This window comes from Balaenoptera physalus (assembly GCF_965194825.1).
Source record: "Balaenoptera physalus genome assembly, chromosome: 9".
Lineage (NCBI taxonomy): Eukaryota > Metazoa > Chordata > Mammalia > Artiodactyla > Balaenopteridae > Balaenoptera > Balaenoptera physalus.
The window spans coordinates 62,113,811-62,137,916 of NC_138888.1; the positions used below are offsets into that span (position 1 = coordinate 62,113,811).

General features: G+C 36.3%; 1 protein-coding gene and 1 long non-coding RNA gene across 5 annotated transcripts in view; one reads left to right on the forward strand and one right to left on the reverse strand.

Annotated features, from left to right (window-relative positions):
- LOC309667190 overlaps nt 1-24,106 on the forward strand; it is a 119,254-nt gene that overhangs the window by 47,620 nt on the left and 47,528 nt on the right. The gene's annotated exons all lie outside the window — the stretch shown is intronic.
- FHL5 (four and a half LIM domains 5) overlaps nt 12,247-24,106 on the reverse strand; it is a 174,395-nt gene continuing 162,535 nt past the window's right edge. For all 4 annotated transcript variants that reach the window (XM_082475449.1, XM_082475448.1, XM_082475447.1 and 1 more), the window contains 4 exons: nt 23,526-23,700; nt 21,563-21,732; nt 16,932-17,118; nt 12,247-12,595 (listed from right to left, as the gene is read on the reverse strand). In XM_082475449.1, the coding sequence (XP_082331575.1) occupies nt 12,432-12,595; nt 16,932-17,118; nt 21,563-21,732; nt 23,526-23,700 (696 nt within the window). In that variant the 3' untranslated portion in view covers nt 12,247-12,431. The remainder of the gene's footprint in view (nt 12,596-16,931; nt 17,119-21,562; nt 21,733-23,525; nt 23,701-24,106) is intronic.

Sequence of the window (24,106 nt, forward strand, 5' to 3'; positions counted from 1 at the left end):
GCTGACAGTTGTTCACAAAGAAGATAATTAGCCAAGAAGTTTTCGACAATTATTCCACATTAGAAAATGAATCACAGATTGAAGGACCTTAATTTTTAAAAAATTTTTGTTGGAGTATAGTTGATTTACAATGTTGTGTTAATTTCAGGTGTAGAGCAAAGTGAATCAGTTATCCATATACATATATCCACTCTTTTTTAGATTCTTTTCCCATATAGGCCATTACAGAGTATTGAGTAGAGTTCCCTGTGCTATACAGTAGGTCTTTATTAGTTATCTACTTTATATATAGCCGTGTGTGTATGTCAATCTCAGTCTCCCAGTTTATCCCTGCCCCCTTAACCCCTGGTAACTATAAGTTTGTTTTCCACATCTGTGACTCTATTTCTGTTTTGTAAATAAGTTCATTTGTGCCTTTTTTTTTCTTTTTAGATTTAAAGTAATTTATTTTGCATTTGGGAATCCAAGCAGTTGTGAATTTTGGTAGTATTCTCCTCATAAACTGGCATAGTCCTCATGTCAGCAGCTAGAAGCATACCTCTTATGAGGGACAGAGATTTCGTGAAAAACCCAAGAATGAGAATTGGACTAAAGTTTCAGTAGCCAGAGTGTTTTATTTCCCCCAATCTCAGGACCTGTCTCTGAACATTTGCCAGCTGAAGACTTTTATTATCCCATCTTGAGAAGCTACATATAGAACATAATATCAGGAAGCAGAACTGTGGGTGCTGGTTAAGGACCAGGCAATATGGATCAAGAAGTGTGCCTAGATGTCTATTTTCTGGAATTCCTTCCAAAGTAATTATGTGAAGAGTCTGAATCTGTGTCCAGAGGGAATTAATGCACATTAACACAAAGAGAGCACTGAAATAGGAGAGGTGAGATGGTCAAAGGGGAAGCTTAATAAGGAGGAACAAGAGAAACACCGTACCTGGGGAGGAATGAGGCAGCTCATGAATGCTGCTCTGGTACGATAAGAAAATTTAGGATGCCCAAAGCTACACATACTCAGCAACAGGTTAGAGTAAAATTGTCTTGCACTTTTGAGAGACACAGAGAATGCACTTTGCAGTTTAAGCAAAGTAAGTTCAATTACATTTCTAGCTGTAAGTACATGAAACAAAACTTGTTTGGATAGATCGACTCCAAATTTGGCAGGCGTATTTGGGATGGTATGGCTTAACATAAAAGCTACTCCACATGCAAAATCTACTTTGAGGGCCCAAGAGGAAACTTCAAGTACAGGCAGTTATTCTCCAGGGCACCTGAAAATTAAGTGTCTGAAGAAACCCATGTGAATTCTGGTTGAAAGAAGCACACTCTACAGATCAGTAGTCACTGGACAGAGGAAACAGCGACATCAAATTTAAAACATTCAAAGCAGATGCTTGAAGATGCAGGTGTTGATTTGCAATCTAGCTGCTTCTCACATGGGCAACTTCATATAACACGATCAGGATGAGAAGCAAAAAAGATTTACATATTTATCATGGTTACTGACAATCAACATAGGAAGAATATTATTGTAACAATGATAACACTTTCACAACTAAAATTTAATTCAGTAAGTATTTATTGGTCATCTACCAAGTGGCAGACATTTTGCCAAGCTCTGGGTGTATAAAGATGAGTAAAAGCATGATCTAGGGGTGGAGTCAGGGTGGAAAAGAAGGTGAAGATAACTAAAGTTTAATAACTTTTTAATAAGTTAAATATGTTTTAGGCAGATGGGAAGCAGTTTGCATCTATTTCATCTAATATTCAGAGCAGCTTTTTGAAGTTTATATTACAGATCCCCAATTAAAGATTGAAAAACCGAGGCTCAGAGAGTTTAGTAACTACCAGATGTCACACGCCAAGGGAAGTGGCTAGGCTGGGATCTGAACCCGGTTTATCTGGCTCCAAAGACCATCATCTTTTAATTAGATTTTCTCCCATTCCTAACTGTAATATAAATTGAGTTATTTAAACTGCTCACAGAATTGTAAACGAAGTTGAGGAAAACGATTAATTTTTTTCTAAGGGATATCAATAAAGATTTGACATAGGAGGTAACTTTGATCTGGGCTTCAGAGGTTGATTAACATTTTGACAGGCAGGAGACTTCTAGGCAGAGAAAGTGTAAAGGAATGAAATTTGAAAGAAACGAAAAAAGCTTGCAAGGGAAAATTTTAAAAGTGTGGCTTTTCTTATAGGAATTAGGTGTAAGGGACTGGGGAGAGCAGGGAACCAAGACAGAATTTTTTAAAAAAACAACTTTATGAGATGTACTTACATATCATACAATTCACTCATTTCAAGTATACAATTTAATGATTTTTAGTAATTTTGCCAAGTGGTGCCACCATCACCATAAATCAGTTTTGGAATATTTTCATTCCCCTATTAAAGATCCCTCATGCCCATTTACATTATACCCCCATTCCCACTCCTAGCTCTAGGAAACCACAGATCTACTTTCTGTCTCTATAAATTTGCATTTTTGACATTTCATATAAATGGAATCATACATATGTGACCATTTTTGTCTGGCTTCTTCCATTTAGAATAATGTTTTCAAAGTTCATGTTGTGGCATGTTTCAGTACATCATTCTTTTTTATGGTTGACTAATATTCCATTGTATGGCTGTACGATGCTTGTTTATCCATTCATCAATTGAATACTTGGGTGGTTCCACTTTTTGGCTATTAGGAATAATGCTGTTACGAACATTTATGTGGACATATGTTTTCATAGCTCTCGGGTAGATAGCTAGAAGTAGAATTGCTGGGCTGTTTGGTAGTTTTATATTTAACTGTTTGAGAAACTGCCAAACTGTTTTCCAAAGTGGCTGCATCATTTACATTCCTGCCAGCGGTGTATGAGGGTTCCTGTTTCTCTACATTTTAATAGCACTTGTTATTGTCGACTTATAAATCACAGTCATTCTAGTCTGTGTGAAATGGTATCTTGTGGTTTTAACTTGCATTTTCTTAATGACTAATGGTGTTGAGCATCTTTTCATGTGCCCAAGACGTAAAATCTAAAGGCTCTGTTGGGATGATGCATTTAAGATGCGGAACATAAGAAAATAAGTGGAATTTGTAGGAAGGATAATGAAGTTGTGAGCTGCCCGTGTAATACTGATTTGGAGATGTTCAGAAGGCAGAGAAAAACTTGGGTCTGGAACTCAGAAGAGAATTGAAGGCAGGACACGTAGATTTGGGCTCAGTTACACAGAAAAGGCAATTGAAATCAAGAAACTAGATGTGTTCATTGACCGGGAAAATGTGGAGCAAGAAGCTTGAGGAGAGAATGTTTAAGAATATCTGTTTTAAAGAAATGGATAAAGGATAGTGTACAGGCAAGGGAGGCACAACTTTAGGTGACATTAAGAGAGACAGTGTCGTGGATGCCATTGGAAGACAATCTTAAAATTTTGCTAATGTTGATATTTTATTGTACTTCTTTTCAGTGTTTTTCTCCACACATAAATTAATAAATTAAGTAACATTGGAATATATCATACATGTTGTTTTATAACACTTTATTTCCACTCAACCTCAAGTCATGAACATTTTTTCATGTCACTAAGTAGTCTTAAAAAATTATTTTTTTCGTGGCTGTTTTTAAAGTTATTTCATTATAGGTAGGTATCATAATTTATTCTCTTATTTTGGACCTTTACGTTGGTTTCTTGTTTGGGGCTTTTTAAAGAACACTGCAGTAAACCTTCCAGTACAGAAATATTTGTGTGGCTCTCCAATGATTCCTCCTGTATAAGTTCTTAGAAATCAGAATTTCTTATTCAAAGCTTATGGAAAAAATTTTAAGGTTCTTTTTATATACGTTGACAAATTGCCTTCCAGAAGTACCTTTCTCTCCCCAGCTGTGTATAAAAATGAGCCAGATGTATTGAACATGAAAAGAATATCTCATAAACATAAGGACAATATTTAACATCATTACTATTTTAGAAGATGTGTTTCCAAGATTGCCATGAGCACCTATTGATGGGAACCGCCTGGAGAATTTTGTAATTTTTTAATTTTTAAAATTATTTAAGGTGTACAACATGGTAATGTGATATGTGTATACATAATGAAATGATAACTGTGGTCAGATTTTGAAGGAACAAGGGAAGGCCAACAATAGCAAATACCTCACAGCAGCATTGGAAGGTGAATATTATTGACTTTGGCAACTATGTATCTGTTGGTGGCATCTTAAGAGTAATTTTCCCTTGAGAGGGGGAGACAGATACCAAATTATAATTCTCAAAAATTTTATTAAAAATGTTCTTTTTCTTTGTCCATTTATTTTGCTTTCTTCAAATGCCTTGTGGTTTTGAAAATGTTTTATTATACTGTAGGGAAAAATGTTTTTAAAAATCAATTTAATTTTCTGTTTTTTTCAAGAATGTTAATTTTTCATCACCACTCTTTTTTTCTTCATTTCTTCTTTATCCATACTCCCTCATTTATTTCCTTGGATTAGAGTTTTCAGATAAACAGCTTCATAAGTGATGCTACAGAAACAAATCAAGGATAGGCTGTCATTTGTATAAAGAAAGAATAAGCCTTTGGGATTCAGTGTGTGGACTTCCATAAATGTCAAACCTAACTTTTGTTTTTGTATGTGGTGGGAATAGAATTTAATGTCACTGTTTGAGTCACTGAATGGGTGTCTGTTGAGCTCATTAATGTTCCCCATTCAGGGAACCCTTTATGGACATCCACTCCATAAGTTTATTACCATTCATGGGAAAATATTTGACCCAAATACTATTTGCTTCTCTGTGACATGGATCATAATTCTATCACAGTGAGCTGTTTCCTTTCTCAACCACAGAGATATACAATCCAGGCATTCCAAATACACATAAACTCTGTTATTTCTTTCATAAACTCAAACTTGAGCATGAATCTCTTCTGTTTCTTTCCCCTCCTTTTTGATTCTCAATTTGAGAACTATCTCCTCCAACCCCACATTCAACAGGGTATCTGGTCCAAAAGCTGGTCATCTGGGGAAATTCAGAATGTTCAGAATTCTGAACAAGAACTTCTCTAATTCTCTCTGGATAATGCATTTTTAGGACTGTCTAGGAAGCCACATGGATGATTGAGTGGATGGACTAATTTCTAATTTCTCTTGAGTTTGATGGTTCAAATGAAGACTCTTGGTATCCTTGCCCCTTGGTGTTCTTTTGTTATGTTGGCATAACAAATCTAAACACAGTAACTTCTGAGAAGTTATAAGGTCAAATCTATCTTATGACATTTTACCCAAGTCTTGCTAGGTCTCCTTTACCTCTTCCTGGAAAGAGGACCTCAGAGTTCCCCAAACATTTCTTTAGTTATCCCAGCTGACTCTTGGAATGTTTCCGATAGAATAATAAAGATTTAAAGGTCTGATGCTTCTGAGGGAGAGGTTCATGCTAAAAGTAATACCCCAGCAAGTAAAGTTTCTAGTGATATTCTGTTTCATTGAAGAAACACCATTCTAAGACATAAAAGTTTATCTTTTGAGTACCCTTTAGAATTTCATTATATTTCAAAGCCTTATGATTTTTTAAAATGCTCTAGAAATGTTTGAGAGATATTCTTCTGAACCTTTGTGAAACACGGTCTGACATTAAATGATTTAATCATCTAATGTAACTCTAGAGAGAACCTAATTGATGCTTATAGTGTGGATTAGCAAAAGTTTCATGAAGTCTGTTACAGACACAGATTTTGCTTTAGATAAAACAAAAGATTAAAACCACTAAGAGTTTTAACAATTCCTCTTATATATAAATAGTATTCCTCCAATATATAAAAGAAATTAGCAGAAGACTACCTCCGTCAAAACAGGAAAATCCAATTGAATGGGATATTTCTGATAGAACATTTTTAGAATCACAAATAATAATTAAAATAATTTTTAGTTTAGAATATTTTAAAATTTGATCACTAAGAAAGAACATAGATGTGGAGGCATTGCTGTTTGGGTCAGACAGAATTGAATTATGCTATTTTTGTATTAATATGAAATGATATTTGGACATATGGTTAATTTAGGTGTTACAAAAATGAAGATAAAAGTCATTATGCCCACTTACGTAACAAAAGTAGAAACACTGCAAAGTTATTCCATACCTCTTTTGCTTACTGCACAGTTAATGTAAAACATAAATATCTAAAAACAATTTGAGAAATATGTACTATACAAACTCATTCAGCATAAGAAACTTCTGAAAACCAGAATTTGTAAAACAAGTAAAAGCAGTATTATTGTAATAGTAAACAACTGTAAATGTATTTGAGAATAATTTATGTGCTCAATTAAATATATCTAAAATGTACTGTAGCAATCATTTTCCTATTTATTTTTTTCCACACACACACACTGTATTTTATTTTTATAAGAGATAAATAGACTGTCACCAAGCATTGTACATGGATGACCACAACAAAAGCAACAATGATTGCAATTACCAAACATGAAACACACTCATACTATGTCATAATATTGACATTCAGTCCAGTAATCCTCCACTGTAACAGCTCCTTTACTTTGCAGTGAAAATTGATTTGTATATTCTTTGCCTCTGAGTCCTTGTGGGATTTTTTTTTTTTTAATTCAGACAGAAAGTCACAAAAATTATACTCGTCCTCATCAGTTCACTCAGTCCCATGTAATTAATTGTTGTTTTTCATCTTGATCTTTTGTTAGCACTTTTATGAGTTCATCAGTTTTTCATCAGAGTTCTGAAAATGCTTATTCATTCAGTTCAGCAGTATAGTCAGTTACCAGAAACCTGTACTTGTCAGAGTCTTTTCCATGAATTTCTTGTAGATGAAACCCTTTTATAGGAACATATTTGCAAAATCATCAGAGTACACCCAGAACTGTCTGTAAATGACAAAAGACTTAAAAATGACCACGGTAAAAGATTTGATGAAAGTTCATAATAATGCAGTTGACAAGAAAATTAGTTATTTCTGAGATATATATTTTAAAGTAATAACTAGGATTGTTACTTATAACATTATACCAGAACATGTAAGATTTTTAGAAATTTCATGTAATGTCTGAAACATTTATATTAACATATTTCCATACATATTTCCATACAAATACAAGATTTTTAGAAATTTCATGTAACGTCTGAAACATTTATATTAACATATTTCCATACAAATAACCCAATGAAAGTTTAGTATTAGTTGTTTTGTTTGCTTTTTTATACTGCAGGTTCTTATTAGGCATCGATTTTATACACATCAGTGTATACATGCCAATCCCAATCGCCCAATTCAGCTCACCACCATCCCCACCTCACCGCAGTTTTCCCCCCTTGGTGTCCATATGTCCATTCTCTACATCTGTGTCTCAACTTCTGTCCTGCAAACTGGCTCATCTGTACCATTTTTCTAGGTTCCACATACATGCATTAATATACGATATTTGTTTTTCTCTTTCTGACTTACTTCACTCTGTATGACAGTCTCTAGATCCATCCACGTCTCAACAAATGACTCAATTTCGTTCCTTTTTATGGCTGAGTAATATTCCATTGTATATATGTACCACATCTTCTTTATCCATTCGTCTGTTGATGGGCATTTAGGTTGCTTCCATGACCTGGCTATTGTAAATAGTGCTGCAATGAACATTCGGGTGCATGTGTCTTTTTGAATTATGGTTTTCTCTGGGTATATGCCCAGTAGTGGGATTGCTGGGTCATATGGTAATTCTATTTTTAGTTTTTTAAGGAACCTCCATATTGTTCTCCATAGTGGCTGTATCAATTTACATTCCCACCAACAGTGCAAGAGGGTTCCCTTTTCTCCACACCCTCTCCAGCATTTGTTGTTTGTAGATTTTCTGATGATGCCCATTCTAACAGGAGTGAGGTGATACCTCATTGTAGTTTTGATTTGCATTTCTCTAATAATTAGTGATGTTGAGCATCTTTTCATGTGCTTCTTGGCCGTCTGTATGTCTTCTTTGGAGAAATGTCTATTTAGGTCTTCTGCCCATTTTTGGATTGGGGTGTTTGTTTCTTTGATGTTGAGCTGAATGAGCTGTTTATATATTTTGGAGATTAATCCTTTGTCCGTTGATTCATTTGCAAATACTTTCTCCCATTCTGAGGGTTGTCTTTTCGTCTTGTTTATGGTTTCCTTTGCTGTGCAAAAGCTTTGAAGTTTCATTAGGTCCCACTTGTTTATTTTTGTTTTTATTTCCATTACTCTAGGAGGTGGATCAAAAAAGATCTTGCTGTGATTTATGTCAAAGAGTGTTCTTCCTATGTTTTCCTCTAAGAGTTTTATAGTGTCCAGTCTTATATTTAGGTCTCTAATCCATTTTGAGTTTATTTTTGTGTATGGTGTTAGGGAGTATTCTAATTTCATTCTTTTACATGTAGCTGTCCAGTTTTCCCAGCACCACTTATTGAAGAGACTGTCTTTTCTCCATTGTATATCTTTGCCTCCTTTGTCATAGATTAGTTGACCATAGGTGCATGGGTTAATCTCTGGGCTTTCTATCTTGTTCCATTGATCTATGTTTCTGTTTTTGTGCCAGTACCATATTGTCTTGATTACTGTAGCTTTGTGGTATAGTCTGAAGTCAGGGAGTCTGATTCCTCCAGCTCCATTTTTTTGCCTCAAGACTGCTTTGGCTATTCGGGGTCTTTTGTGTCTCCGTACAAATTTTAAGATGATTTGTTCTAGCTCCGTAAAAAATGCCATTGGTAATTTGATAGGGATTGCATTGAATCTGTAGATTGCTTTGGGTAGTATACTCATTTTCACAATGTTGATTCTTCCAATCCAAGAACATGGTATATCTCTCCATCTGTTGGTATCATCTTTAATTGCTTTCATCAGTGTCTTATAGTTTTCTGCATACAGGTCTTTTGTCTCCCTAGGTAGGTTTATTCCTAGGTATTTTATTCTTTTTGTTGCAATGGTAAATGGGAGTGTTTCCATAATTTCTCTCTCTTATTTAAAATATGAATTATTATCAATACAACAAGTAGGTTAAATTAAAAGTATTTTTTTCTTAAATTCAAAAATGGTGTTACTAACAATAGACATATATTTTTAGGTTGATTTTTCATTTGTAATACTAAATTTTGCAGTGATATTTAACCAAGGCCATTCGTGACAGTGTTATGCATTTTCACAATGGTTGATCAATCTTTCACTCCAAAGTACAACTTAATGTTTTTTTAAAGTAAGTTTTGAACCCATGATTGTAGCGCTGTCACACTTCACTTAACCAGTGGGCCTAGATTGTCCCAAAATAACGTTTATGATTTTGTTAAGTGAAAACTGAACCGTTGGTCACCCTTCCTGTTATCATGGAAGCAGAAATTCTTCTCTTCATTTTTCTCCTTCACCTCTAACCCCAACATGACAACACAAAATATTTGATTCATTGACTTGTCTACTCATCTATATCAACAAATCTAGCTCTTGGCTTGCATTACCTATTGCTGTTTCTCTCTTTTCACTTCTGTAGCCACTAACCAAATGTATTACTGCAGTCGGAGATCTTCATCTTTGGAACCTTACCCTCTTCAGTTCTAGGCCACACGGCAGCATTAGCACAATGTTCCTCACACACTGTCGTTAATGCTTTTTCTCCCCTATTTAAGAACAATTTGTAACTTTCTGTTGCCTGTTCTATTAAGTGTAAGCCTTTAATCCTAAGAGTTCATTATTCTCCCTTCATCTGACCCTTTCTCGTTTAGCAATCCCATTTCTTCTTGCTCTTTGGCACAGTTGTTCTGCTACTTCCAAGCCATCTGGCTGCTCTTAGCACACAGGATTTGCTTCTAACTGCTTCCCTACCTGTGCAGATGTCACGCCTTGAATCACTGGAAGCCCGCTGCTTCCTGAGACAGCCCATTCCATCTTTGGGTAGGTCACTTAGAGAGGTTTTCTCTTTACTGAGCTAAATCAACTCTAGTATGTTGTGTATGACTTTTACTTTTATCTTTGTGTGTCAGTCTAAGGGTGTCTTCCTTCTCAGTTGTCGTGAATATGTGTGTTATGTCTATAGTGGCACTTTTCATAAGCTCTCTGCATCCGGCTCTCCGACGCTTCCATACCCTGATCTACCCTCCCACCACCCCAGAATCACAGGAGCTTGAGCTCTAACTGCGCACAGTAAATGTTTAATACATGTTTGATGACTAAGCTACCTCCTAAATAGGGAATAAATATCTTCTAAAAATAGAAATAATTCTCTATTTAGAAGGTAGGTTAGTCATGTGAAAGTATATGTACTTAACTATACTTATCAAAGGATCACAAAATCTCTGTCTTGGAAATGGTTCTGTGAATTTTTTTAATTGTAAAGATTGAACACAAGCCTGATTACGTGCATAACTCACACCCACCCCCCTATCCCACACAGCAAAATGCCTAAACAATACCAATTGTTTAAGAAAAACCATTACATTTTGTATGTTTGTTTATAATTGACTAACTGATACAGTATTACATGTTGTATATCTACACAGATTCAAAATGGCTTGGTTTTCTAAATATATGATACACTGTTATATTCTAGATCATAGAACAATTGGCATATCAGTTTCACACGTGTAATTTCAAACAGTGCAGGAAAAATATGGATATTTTTGCCTGCATTTAACAATGTGAATAAGAGAAAATATCTTGGCATTGTTAATACCAAAAAAAGGACAATTATATCTTTCAAATCGCCTATGAAGCCTGACCTTTTATTAGTATCTCTAAATTGCTAATCTCCAAATGTCCTTGCATTTTAAACTATTTCAAAAAATGTGTTTCCATAACAATTTTAATTAAATCTCTTGTGATGTAGTTGTAATCAGCCACAGCATGTAATTAGACTTCAATCAGAACCTTTAATGCTATGCAGTAATCTGAGAGTAGACACTTATAAAAATGTTATGTCAATGTGGGTTTCTTCTCGTGACCTCTCTCTGCTCCACCCAAGTGACACCATAACAAAGGGTGGTAACTGAACATGGAGAGCAGAGGTTGATTTCCATTTATCCCACATAATGTGGAAAATTTTATCCAGGGGCAGCTAGGTAAGGTCATCATCAGTAGATGTCTGGTATAAAGTTAAACACATGGTGATAGGCTTTTTACTAAGGCTGTGACCAATAAACACTGGCTTATTTGTAGATTGGGCACCGAGGGTTGAGAGTGCCCCTCACAGTCATGCAAGAGCTTGAAGCGCTGGAACACCATTGGCATGGGTGAGGTGAGTTGCATGGGCATGGAGGAACAGTGGGGAGGGCTCGTCTGTAGACCTTATCGCTCTGTGGTGCTGCTTTGCAGGTCCTGAATTATCAGCAGTGAATTATTCTTTTTCAGTTCTTGTTATTACTAGGTTTCTTTAAAGCCCACTTTTATGTCTTCCCATTAATCAACTATGTAATTTTGGAAGGCAAAATGCATGACGCTCAGAGCTAGTTATGCATTCTATTATGCCTTTAGATATCTGGGTGAAAGTCAGGTTCCAACACTCAATCCCTTCCCTAAAACTCATTTCCAGAAGTGATGATTTAATGATCTATTTACTTTAAAGGTTTGCCTTTGGGGACTGATTATCTTGGTTAGCTCTCTTGAAAGAATAGACTTTTCTTTCATGGAATCTGTAAGTATTTAGAAAAAAATCTTTGTGGGCTTTGAAATGCATTTAATACAAAATGTGTTGAAACCTATGCTTTGACTATCCTTAGGGAGAAAGGACCCTTTTATAGATATGCAGAGAATATAAAGAGAATGAGAGGCATAGTGTCCAGAATTCTCAAATTCCATTGATTAAATATGGTAACCAACCAGCTGTGAAGCAGGATGGATGAGGGCAAATCGTAGCTTTGTTCTTCAACTCTGAAGTCAGTACTTGTGAACAATAAAAGAATGATAAAATGACAAAATACTTAAATATGATGATTAGTAATCAGTTCCTCCTGATCATTTTTGTTCTTCTACCATTCACAGCCAATCATGTTATGTATAACTAGCTAGTTAGGAATGCAAACATTAGTCTCATGTATGCCCTTCAATTTGATCTCTTGTTTTCCTTTTTACTCTGCAGGTTTGAAAAACATCAGTTTTCAGTAATATCATCCATGACTTCTAGGTATAGATCATACACTTGATTACAGTAAAGAAATATTTTCCTGTATTTCTAACAGCAGAGTGCAGTATTTTGCAAGGAAAGGTGCCTTTGTGACTTAGTATATATTCATTTCTGTTAGACTGTGTTGTTTTGTTTTTTTTTTTTTGAGCTCTTATAACATAGTTCAATCAGACTGTGTGCAAAAACTCTTCTGCTATAAACTCTACGTGAATCTTTTCTAAAAATTAAGTCAGAAATACAACGTCGATCGAGTTCTGGATTTAGTGAGAACAAAAGCAAGGTGGATTTCAGGTGGGGAGGGACTGTCTTCTACATGTCAGTATCCACCCCAGAGCCACATTTGTGGCAGAAGATTTCCTTGTTGTGAGTCAGGAAGCCTTTCCCCACCAAGGAGACTGAGCACTTCTCACAGTTAAAGCATTCGCTGTGCCACTGGCGGTCTTGAAAGCAGATAAACTTGGCATCTCTGAAACCTGTAAAGGAATTGGAGAAAAAGAGTAATCTATTCTTTCAACAGCTAGATTGAGCATTCTCTCAGGGACTCTTCTGGGAACTGGAGATACAGCAGTGAGCAAGACCATGTAGAGGCAAGTAACCTAAGAAAGGAGGCTGCCCCCAGTGACCTGTGTCCATCTGGGAAAGTCGCCTGTGGACAAGTTCTTTCTATGAGACCCAGCCAGATTCTCAGTCAAATTTTTGCATAATCCACATAAGTAGGTAGAATCTGGGTATACAAAGCACATATTTTTGGAGACAGTTAAGGATTGCCTAAGACATAAGGAAATACAGGGTAGTGCAGTGAGAAGAGGGTATAGGTTTTGAAGTCAGACATATCTAAGTATGAATATTTATTTTCCCTCTTTGTGACCCTGTTTACTTAGAAGCAAAATTAAGATAAAATAAATGTATACTTCCCAGCCTGGTATTTGATATCTTAATGACTTGTAGTTCTCTTCTCTTCCCTCTTTTTTCATGTTTCATTTTATTCAGGATAAAGTCCCATGGTCGTATTGGGGCTTGGGACACAATTCCCAAAAGCCCTAAATAGAGAATTTCATCTAAACTATCCTGTAGCTAGCCTAATATGATGACCTTATTACCTTGCCCAGAGGTGACTTCAGCATAGGCTTGCAGCAAAGATCTGTGAATCTGATCCCTCTGGCCACTGAGGCCATGCTACCCATTGATGAGTTTCTAAGAGGTGCTTTGTCAGCCTCTGTCACTTCAAGAAAGGTATGAGAATTTGAGTCTTCAGTGAGACTCTATCTCTATATCCCAAATTTGAATCCAGCGTATGGTTCAAGGAACTGATTTTGAGGAGTCATAGAAAAGGAGAAAAGGTCTAAGGATTGGGAAGGGGTTGGGATGCCCTAGGCTTGAGTCTTTATTTGCCAGTGATAATGAACTTTTGTTTTCATCCTGGAAACGTTTTTTGATGTCTTCACATAAATTTACTAGTTCAGGGATAAATTTACATCAAATTCTTGTACTTTTCTTGATTAAATTTATAGCTTGCTTATTTATGATGCTGTCATCACTACTTTCTAATAAGAGTAAATCAATAATGTACCAATTAATTCCCTTAATATTCAAAATATTAATAAGCTGACTGCAAGAATAATGTTCTGTATATACATAAATCATCTCTGTTCATCAAACTAATTATTATACATCCAGCATTTTGATGCACATGAGGTTTTCTTGATTTTATTATTAGGCCTTGTACAGGTGGCAAATGTAAAAATAATTCTTTCTATAATTTTACAAAGAAGAATAAAAAAGAAGCATCTGGTAGCAGGAATATAAGAAAGTCCTGACTCAACATGTGAGCTGATTGTAAAGTTTTTTGATTTTGGATATGTTTACTCCCTCAGGTCACAAGGGTCATTTGCAATAAGAAAGTCAGCAATGAAATAGGTCTCTGACACCTGTTTTATTTGGCTTCATTTATTCCTGAAAATTCTGTTGAATAAGAACTAGCATTTGTTGGGCACTTGAAGATGAACCAGTCACTATTCTAAGCCCTTTACTTCATATAGCTCTCACCTCACCTTCATGGGGTAGATATTACCATCAACCCGACTTTGCAGACAGAAATTGTCGAACAGAGAGGTGCAGACTCTTGGCCAAATCACCCAGATGCTAAGTGGCAGATCTGGGATTCAATTTCAATCCTAGGCCATCTGGTTTCAGAGCCTATGCTCCTAACTTCACCAAATTGTCTAAATTTTCTTTTTTAAAGAACATAACCAGGAACCTTAGCATCCCTTTCTGAAGAAATCAACATTTGAAACTCACTTTACTAAAAATAAACAGAAATAGAAGAAAGCAAAGATGTGATCTTGTTCAATTCCTCATTTTGCAAATAAGGCAAATGAGGACCTTGGAGATGAGTTTTGTACCCATGGGTCACACAGTAGTCAGGGGCAGAGGCAAGACCAAGGTCTTTTACTTCCTAGATCAGAGCTCTTCCTACTAGACCAAGCTGCTTCATTTATCCCAGAAAGTTTGCAAGGTAAATCCTATCTTGCAGGAGGAGAAAAAATTGTAATTACATTTTGAGTTTGTTCCTTATAGATTTAGTTACTTTAAAATAGTGTTTTGAAAACATTCTAACATAGTTTCTTAGGATGACATATTGTTTGCATGAATGTACAACTTTCAGAAGATAAATATATGGAAATTAGTTCAAATAGTTCAATTTTAAAGAAGCACTACTACAGGGCCTATATACATTTAAGAATCAGATCAAAACATATTAAAGTGAGTTGGAAGTTTTTGCAGGCATTTAGTTTCTGGTGTCTCTCAATCACAGAGCTAAAAGAAGGTTAAGATAATGACCAAAAGACTGTCCTAAATTAAATGCATATCCTGCATGTGGATTACTTTGGGGACAAATCATTGGTTCCTGATCATTCCTATGCTTCATGTGGAACAATGTAGTTTTTCTGTCTGATCTAAAAAAAAAAAAAAAAAGCTGTGCTCTGTGATTGACCTGTAACAACCCATCAGAAAAATCACATGAATCTGTGGTGGGTCAGAAATGAAACTCATCAAGGTCAGGGCTTCTGTAGGCGCTTTCAGATCAGTATTAGCCATTTGGGTCCCCAGAAAGTTTTCAAACCATTTTGAGTTGTTTAATTGTCTCATTTCTTCATGGAACAATCCCTCCACCCGGCCCCCAATTTTTTTTTCTGGCCAATTCAAGAAAAGTGTTGTAGAATAAATTGACTAAATCCATTGGGCTGTGATTGCAGATTCTACTGATTTTGCTGCTCCAGTTACTGTTGCATTTATGGAAGTCCCATTTCTAACTAAAACCAGTAGAGATGGTGGCTTAGTCTCTTGGCTTCAGGAGTTGCCAGGTGTATAGAAGCAGGAGAGCAGCGTGGTTAAGAGCCCAAGATTTGGAGCCCTATAGTCTGGGATTGTCAATGTAAGCCCTTGAAAGGGCTGGAGAGGTGACATAGCTGAGTGATAGAGACAAGGTGGAAGCAGCAAAGGGGGCATGCCCTACATAATGGGCCAGCCACTCAGCTCCATATGACCGTGACCCGGCCGGGAAAGCGAGGGTAGTCTGCTCACCCTGGGCAGGCTCTTTGTTTACTTTTTGGCTACAGAGATGGATTTTACATTAGTTGTTTACAAACAAGTGCAGGCCAAACAAACCATGCTTGCTGGCCAGATATAGCCCATAGGCCAGTGTGAGATTCTGAAAAACATGGTGCCTTCCTTGTACAGACAGACAGAACTGTGTTCTGTTCATCCAGGAAACTCCCTCCCTTGCAAGTAAGTGAAAGCCTATCAAGCTGGGTTAGCAGCAAAACTCTTTATTTGAAGATGAATAAATATTCAGTTTTACTTTGTGATATATTTGAAGATAGAGGAGGAGGAAAAGGATAAAATAATCTTTAATTCTGTGTTATATAAACTGAGCTAAAAGTGAAATATGACCTAAGAGTACTAGGAATGGAGAACAGAAGTATAGTTCTGCCACGTTATTCGGTGACCATACATTGCCTAAAAGAATAGCTTTTGGATTTCTCAGGTGTGATGAGATCTTCAGTTCCTTTACTACAGGATTAGCATTTTAGAAGTGTCTCTAAGGAAAACGTAATGCTCTTTTTACCTTGAAAATCCATTTAACACAGATCGGATTTACCATTTATGTTATTTTCAAATCATGTCATGTATATTTTGTTTCTTCAACAGAATTCTATCTTGTTTTTTTATCTCATCTATTCACAATTAAAACTTATTGTAAGTGAATAGAAAGCAAAGAGAATAATACATTTGTTAGAAGCATCTTAAATTGAGGTTTAATTAATTCCTGACCTATGCTATCCTAATTATTATAGCTTCAGATTTTTGTACAGTACTTGCATTTAATTAAAACTTTTTCTATTTTAAGGCCCTGTTACCCTTGTTTGGAATTCAGCATTTTGTTTTATAAGTATCCCTTCCCCCACTCAACTTAAAGTTCTGCCTCAGATCAGGCCTCCTTGTGAAGGTCTTCTCCGCTCATCTTATCCTCCTTCTTCCCTGAATTATTACTTTATGTAGAGTCAGTACCATGAGGTTTAGTATTAATTACCCTCTACAGAGCATAGCTACCTTAATTATACTCTATACTTGCCTTGAAGGTTCTGCGTAATATTTATATTTATATATAGGTACCCATGTTTATTTCACAAGGAAACATAAAGGAAAGATCATTCTTTTTTAAATTGCATTTCCTGGATTAACTACGTAGCATTTACAGAGCCATAACTGTCTCATGGTAGGACCATATTAAACTGAATAACTCACCAGTAATAGGCTTGGTGCAGGTGGCACACTTTTTGGCATAAAGATGGTTGTAGCAGTCCAAGCAGAATGGATAATCATCTCTGGACATAAACTCTTCTTCACAGAGCTCTTTCCTACAGCCACGGCACAGAAAGCACTCTTTATGCCACGGCTGGCCACAAAACATTATCCCACCTGAAGTAATCACCTGGCAAATGATCACAAAAAAGGCAATGACTGTGGAAGTTATTACAATTCAGACGTTTTGTGATTCTCTTCTGTGCCCACAAGTGGTACTTTGGGCTACTCTATCACACTGTGTCAGAATGTCTTTTCTCTGTGATTTTTTTGAATCTATATTAGAAACAAAAGGCTACAGGGATTAAATAGAACTGGTGATAAATATCCTAATTTTTCTCCTACAGTGGAACAGAAAGGAAGCAGGGCCATAATGAACTCAGGAAGATGAAAAAGAAATAGGCCCTTGATTCCTTTGCTCATCTTTCTCTTTCTTGTTGGTTTTCAAAGATCTGTTTTTAGAGCTAACATATTTTCTATGCTATGTTCTTATGTCCATGTATAACTTTTAAGGATCCTAAAAAAAAAAAGGTTTTTTTTTTTCCTGAATGCTTTATTCCAGCAGTAGTAACCCTGAAAGGAATTGATCAACACCATAATCTGCTAATAATGAATAATATTTCTGAGGTGTTTTTTCAGTCTTCAACCCTGTTCTTAACTTCTTCTTAACATTCTCGACGTCCTGACACAGTAGGGACTATTATCTTTCCCCCTTTAGAGATGAGCAACTACTGAGAGAGCAGTTAAGTCACTTGCTAGGGTCACACAGAGCTAGCATTCAAACCTGCACAGTCTTATTCCACAGCCCATGTGCTTAACCATGAACACAGTACTGAGATTAGATTACTTTGCACTGATAAGCAGTTGACAAGTCTTTGTTGAATGAATGAACAAACACTAAGGGAAAAAATGTTTGGAAAGCAACTCCAGTATTGTATCTAGCACAAATAGGGGTGCTGTGGGCAACTTCAGCATTAGGGCTCAAAGTCATAAGTGCTGGTTGTACATTGAACCTTAATGTGTGATATGCTAGGGTTTTGCAGAGATGCTTGTTATTCCTCCATAAGATTTATTTTCTAAACCAGTTTAATCTGGATTTTACTTTTTTAAAGGCTGAGATATCTTTATTTAAAAGTCAGATGGAAAAATATTAGACAGCTTTTCTTGTGTAGCAATTTTTAAGTCATAGCATCTTTCAAATTCACGGCTCTTGGGCTCCTGGGGTGTCCGGGGAACCTGGCATATGCTCATGGAAATGTCTCATAATGACTGAAGCAATGTGATATCTGAGATGCCGCCTGTAATCTTTGTATGCAAATTAACTAGATATAGAAAAAGTAGTCTATTCTAAGCCATGCTATTGTGACATCTAAGTATCCTATAGCCATCCTATAGGATACTTGTCTATCCTATAGGCTTTTGAAAAGATTATTCTAAAAATATTTTAAAATCTTACAGTGACTATCTTAAAAATTAAAGATACTTGATAGAAAGTTATTTTTCATAAAGGAGAAAAAGTATACTATTCTAAATAAGTAAATAGAAAACATAACGGTGTGTGTGAGCTAAAGCAATTTAAAATGCCCCCTACTGACTTCAAATGCCTTACAGAAGGCACAGCAGAATTCCAGATTCCTTTGATTTGTTTGGTCAAATGATTAGCAGGCAATGCTTAAAAGATTCAAAACTTGAAAACTGTATTCACAGCAAAATAAAACTTGATGTACCCACCAAAGATTGTTTCATTAGGGAGAAGAAACTCTGGAACATTAAAAATTGTTTGCTTGTGATTATATTCTTTTGAAGAGGCAGATGGGCTAAGATGAAGTCTAATATCCAAGCGTGGTTTTTGCTACTGATTGATCCCAGGATTTAGAACAAGTTTCTTCTCTGGCAAAGTGGAGGCAATAATGATTTTGCACCCAGTGGATGAAAGCTGATGAATTACAGAATACTCTATGTGAAACTTGAGGAGTTTGAATTCAGAGTACTACAGTTTGAGGTTACTTGCTTTTTGGTAGAAAATAGATTTTATTTTGTGAAACTAAAATGTGTGAAAAAAGTTCTATGGGCCTGATGGTCAAGTAGTTTTTGCTTATTTTCTTTTGTTTTATATTTGGTCTTTGGCTTGGGTTGAAAGAAATTGTTTTTCTTCAGCTTGGATCATCTTGATCTGTAACATTTATATCCAGCTTTCCTTAAAGGACTTGTGGTTTTAAAAAATTAAATAGAAAATAATCTGGCATGTTGTGATCTGTCTACTACCCAATAGAAACATTTCATAAATTTTTTGGTGACTTCAAATCATGTCCTAAATACAGGGCAGGCTCCTCTAACCTGGGAAACACCAGGGCTTTGGCCCCAGGTAGTGCTCAGCTCTGATGTACTAGAGAAGTTCTCTTGAATCTTTATAGCATTGAAAGAAACTTTATATTGTGTGCCCAACAAATGATTTTAAGATGAGTCTCACGAGTGTCATTAATATTTTAGTGTAAGTCCTTAAGAAACGTAGCCTAAAAACGGCCAACTTAGTTGTCCCGCAAAGCAGTGAGATAAATCTATTTTATTTCCAGCATCCCTTTCTAAATGCATGTCATTGACTGATAATTTTTCGGAGCTTCATCTGTCACAGGGTCATAGGGTCTGACTGTTTCTTGTAAAGTCATTTTCTAAGTTGTTATTTCTGGTAGAGTAATGGAAGTCTTCGGGTGTAAGATGGTTTTGTAGCATGTTACTTTCAACTGTAATTTTCAGCCATCATGACAGTGTAATTTAATAATTATAACATAGGGGTTGATTGATGCCTCTTCAAATGCAGTACCAGTATTTTAAATATATGTGGAAAATCATTGAGTGTGTGTATGTTTGTACATGCATTTGTAGAAAGTGGCAATGACACTTCAGATGCAAGTATGCAAGTGATCTTAAGAGACCTGCCAGAGTAGCCTGTAGATCAAAAATGTTTAGAAACCACTGGACTTATCCAATATGTTTTCATGATTCATGCTTTCTCATCACAAGTTATAGGGTTATTTGAAACTTATGATGCCTCACAGGTCAAGAATTTCTTTGAGAACATCAATATATATTTATGGAATACAGACAGACTTTATCAAGGTGATAGAGATGAGTGACTTTTTCACGTAAAAGCTTAGAGGATACAAAAAGAATTGGACCGTGTTTACTTGAAAAAAAATGACTTTTTTTCCTATTGGAAAATATGTTTTGAATGGGTGTCCAAGTTGAAAGGCCCTGCATGGAGCTCTGAAGCTGGAGGTGAAGGAAACCACTTGCAGTTCTTAAGTCATCTTTCTGTCTTTCTGTCTAATGAATTTCCCTAATGATCTTGTCAATCTCTTGAGTGTCACTCTCTTATCTATCCACTCTTTTTTTTTTTTTAACATCTTTATTGGGGTATAATTGCTTTACAATGGTGTGTTAGTTTCTTCTGTGTAACAAAATGAATCAGCTATACGTATACATATATCCCCATATCCCCTCCCTCTTGCGTCTCCCTCCCACCCTCCCTATCCCACCCCTCTAAGTGGTCACAAAGCACCGAGCTGATCTCCCTTTGCTATGCAGCTGCTTCCCACTAGCTATCGATTTTACATTTGGTAGTGTATATATGTCAGTGCTACTCTCTCACTTCGTCCCATCTTATCCTTCCCACTCCCTGTGTCCTCAAGTCCATTCTCTACGTCTGCGTTTTTATTCCTGTCCTGCCCCTAGGTTCATCAGAACCATTTTTTTTTAGATTCCATATATATGTGTTAGCATACGGTATTTGTTTTTCTTTTTCTGACTTACTTCACTCTGTATGACAGACTCTGTGTCCATCCACCTCACTACAGATAACTCAATTTCATTTCTTTTTATGGCTGAGTAATATTCCATTGTATATATGTGCCATATCTTCTTTATCCATTCATCTGTCATTGGACACTTAGGTTGGTTCCATGTCATGGCTATTGTAAATAGTGCTGCAATGAATATTGTGGTGCATGTCTCTTTTTGAATTATGGTTTTCTCAAGGTATATGCCCAGTAGTGGGATTGCTGTGTCATATGGTAGTTCTATTTTTTATCTACTCTTTAGAAATATAAAAGCTTCAAGCTAAGAAGACATTTATATTGCTTGGACATAATGTGAGGAGTGAAATATCCTGTTTAAATTGGTTCCCTTAGTCACTCTGTGAGACAAATCCATATCTCTCTGAAATTAAATGGATCAAAAATTTTCTAAGAAATCTTTTGTATTCAAAGAGAGACATGGGCCCTCTACCAGAATATGTGAAACCTTGCCTGAACAGCAGTGAATGGAACTGGAATATCAAATCACTTGAGCCTTTGGAACATTAAATTCATGTTCTGGGTGGAATTTTATGGTGATAAAAATAGATGGGCCTCCTCACTGTGACAGGTAGTGCTTTCGAACATGTTGGAATTCAAAATTAACATGAATGTGCAAAGACGGATATAACATGATAGTATCAGTTCATTGCAAACATATAATGCCGCTAAAAAGCAATGGTTTGGAAGATTTCACAAGCTTCATCCTCTTTAGATATTTACCTTCTTACAAAAGCTGCAGTAGTGAGCAAACTCCATCTCAAAACACGGCACACAGTAATTGCCACTCTCTATGGAAATCAAAGGTTTAGTTCCTATTGGCTGTTGGCAATGCTTGCACACAAAGCAGGTTTCATGCCAGTAGTTTCCCTTAAATTCCATTTTTCGGGAACCTGTACCCCCAAAGTAAGAACCTGTTAGTACAAATCAAGCATAATTGTTTTCTTTTAAGCAATAATATGTCAAATTACTTAAAATATATACTAAAGTTAAGGTGAAAAAAGCAATCATCCATATAGAAAAAATAGTGTTTACTGGTTTCCAAAACATTTATCTGAAAAAAAGAGGTCAATAAATAGAGTTCAGCCACGGTGATGGTGAATCACTCTTTCGCTGGAAACTCTTGTGCTGTTTCACAATTTTGAGATGCGAAAGTACTATAAATGTAGACTCTGAAAAGCTGCACATGGTTCAGATAAACTGGGACATAATAAGCATTACAGGGATATTAGGAATGCCCAGGGCACAAACTCCTGGGCTTGATGTTGTGTAGTTATGGTCTCCTAGAAAATCTTTGAACCTATAATAAGAAAATGAGAGAGAATTGTTCGTATGCTGCTGCCCATAGGGATTGAGAAGAGGATCAAAACAGAGAATTAGTACTTGCTAAAGGTGTAACAGTTTACTTGGATCCTTGTTTTCCCTGGGAGAAAATGAAGATGACTGACCTTCACACCAGTTTGTGTTGAGCTACAAAATGATGATTGGTCCCATTCTCCTATGATGGATTGATTATGTTTTCTGATGTTATTGGTTCTGCCTAGGACAGGGTGTTTAGTGCAGTGTTAGTATTATTTATTGGTATAGATTTTATCTTTATTCCATGGCTCAGGTTCTGGTTCAAAATGTTTCTATGAATTAACTTTATGAAAAAACACAAAAGACAGTACTTTGCCCATTGGAGACAGAAAGAACAATCTTTTCATGTCTAAAGTACACTAAATGAGATAAAGAGATAGCAGAAAGATGTCTTTCTGAGAAGCAGGGTTTTGTATAGTATAGTTCCCCTTTATCTGTGAGGGGTACCTCCCACGACCCCCAGTGGATGTGTGACATTGCAGACAATACCGAACCCTATATATATATAGTATGTTTTTTTCCTATACATACAGACCTATGTTAAAGTTTATTTATAAATTAGGCATTGCAAGAGATTAACAACAATAACATAATAAAATAGAACAGTTACAACAGTATACTGTAATAAAAGTTACATGAAGGTGGTCTCTCTCTCAAAATACCTTATTGTACAAGTTTAATGCTTTTTCCATCTTAACCAAGCACCTATCATGCTCCGTGGCCATAACTTTTGCAGTTGGAGGTGCAAAACTAGCACGAATTTCTTTTTCCTTCTTCACAGTTTCATGGATGGAAAATTCGTTCTTACATTAGATCTCAGCAACCTCAGCATACAACTTCTTTCCTTACTAAGTTGAGAACTTCCTTTTCATTTAAAGGGAGCACTTTATGGCTTTTCTTTGGCGTACCTGAATGGCCAGCATCACTACTCTTGCACTTTGAGGCCATTATTAACTAAAATAAGGGTTTCTTGAACACAAGCACTGCAATACAGCAACGGTCTGATCTGATAACTGAGATGGTTAATTAAGTGAGTACTGGCCAGGATGCTCTGGACAAAGAGGTGATTCACGTCATGGGCAGGATGGAGGGGGATTTCGTCACGCTACTTAGAAGAGCACACAGTTTAAAACTTAAGAAACTTTTACTGCTGGAATTTTCCACTTAATATTTTCAGACTTAATATTTTTGGCCTCGGGTAATTTTAACCATGGAAAGTGTAAGCCATGGATAAGGGGGGAGTAATGTACTACACTCTTCCTGTGCTTGGGTTTAATTCAAAGCGTTGCAGGTTCAGTTATAGACCAGGAGTGCCTTGTGATCTTACCAGGCATGATGGTCTTCTTACAATGGAAGCACTTGGAGGAGCACTCGTTAGAATAGTACTCGGAGCATAGCTGGCACTCATCCTTGGCAGCAAAAGGCTTTTCCGCCAAAGACTGATTGCATTTGGCGCGATTGAAGCATCCTTCATGCCAGTGATGGCCTTTGTAGCAAAGATCCTTTGAGACAGTAAATAAAAGTTAATTAAGTATGTTTGTGACCAAACAGGCCATTTTATAAAACAATACTAAACACTCTTGGGACTCTGGTGCCAGTAGGTGGTGCTGGTAGCTTGAGGGCATGTTGTTATTGATACTATTACCCATAGAGAGGCGACTCTCTGGGGCAATTAAGAACTAGAGCCTGGGGCTTCCTTGGTTGGTCACAAAAGACAGATGGAAAATAAGCGTACTCTCCTGTTTCTTCACATTCCCTCTACCTTCCTTTTATAAACTATAAGAAAGGTTTTTCATGGAATGATTTTTATTTTTAGGTTGTAACATCCTATTACTGTTTGAGATTTACCTAAACACAATCTCAACACTAGTTAACTAAAACAAAGACCACCCCGGCTCCCCCCCAAAA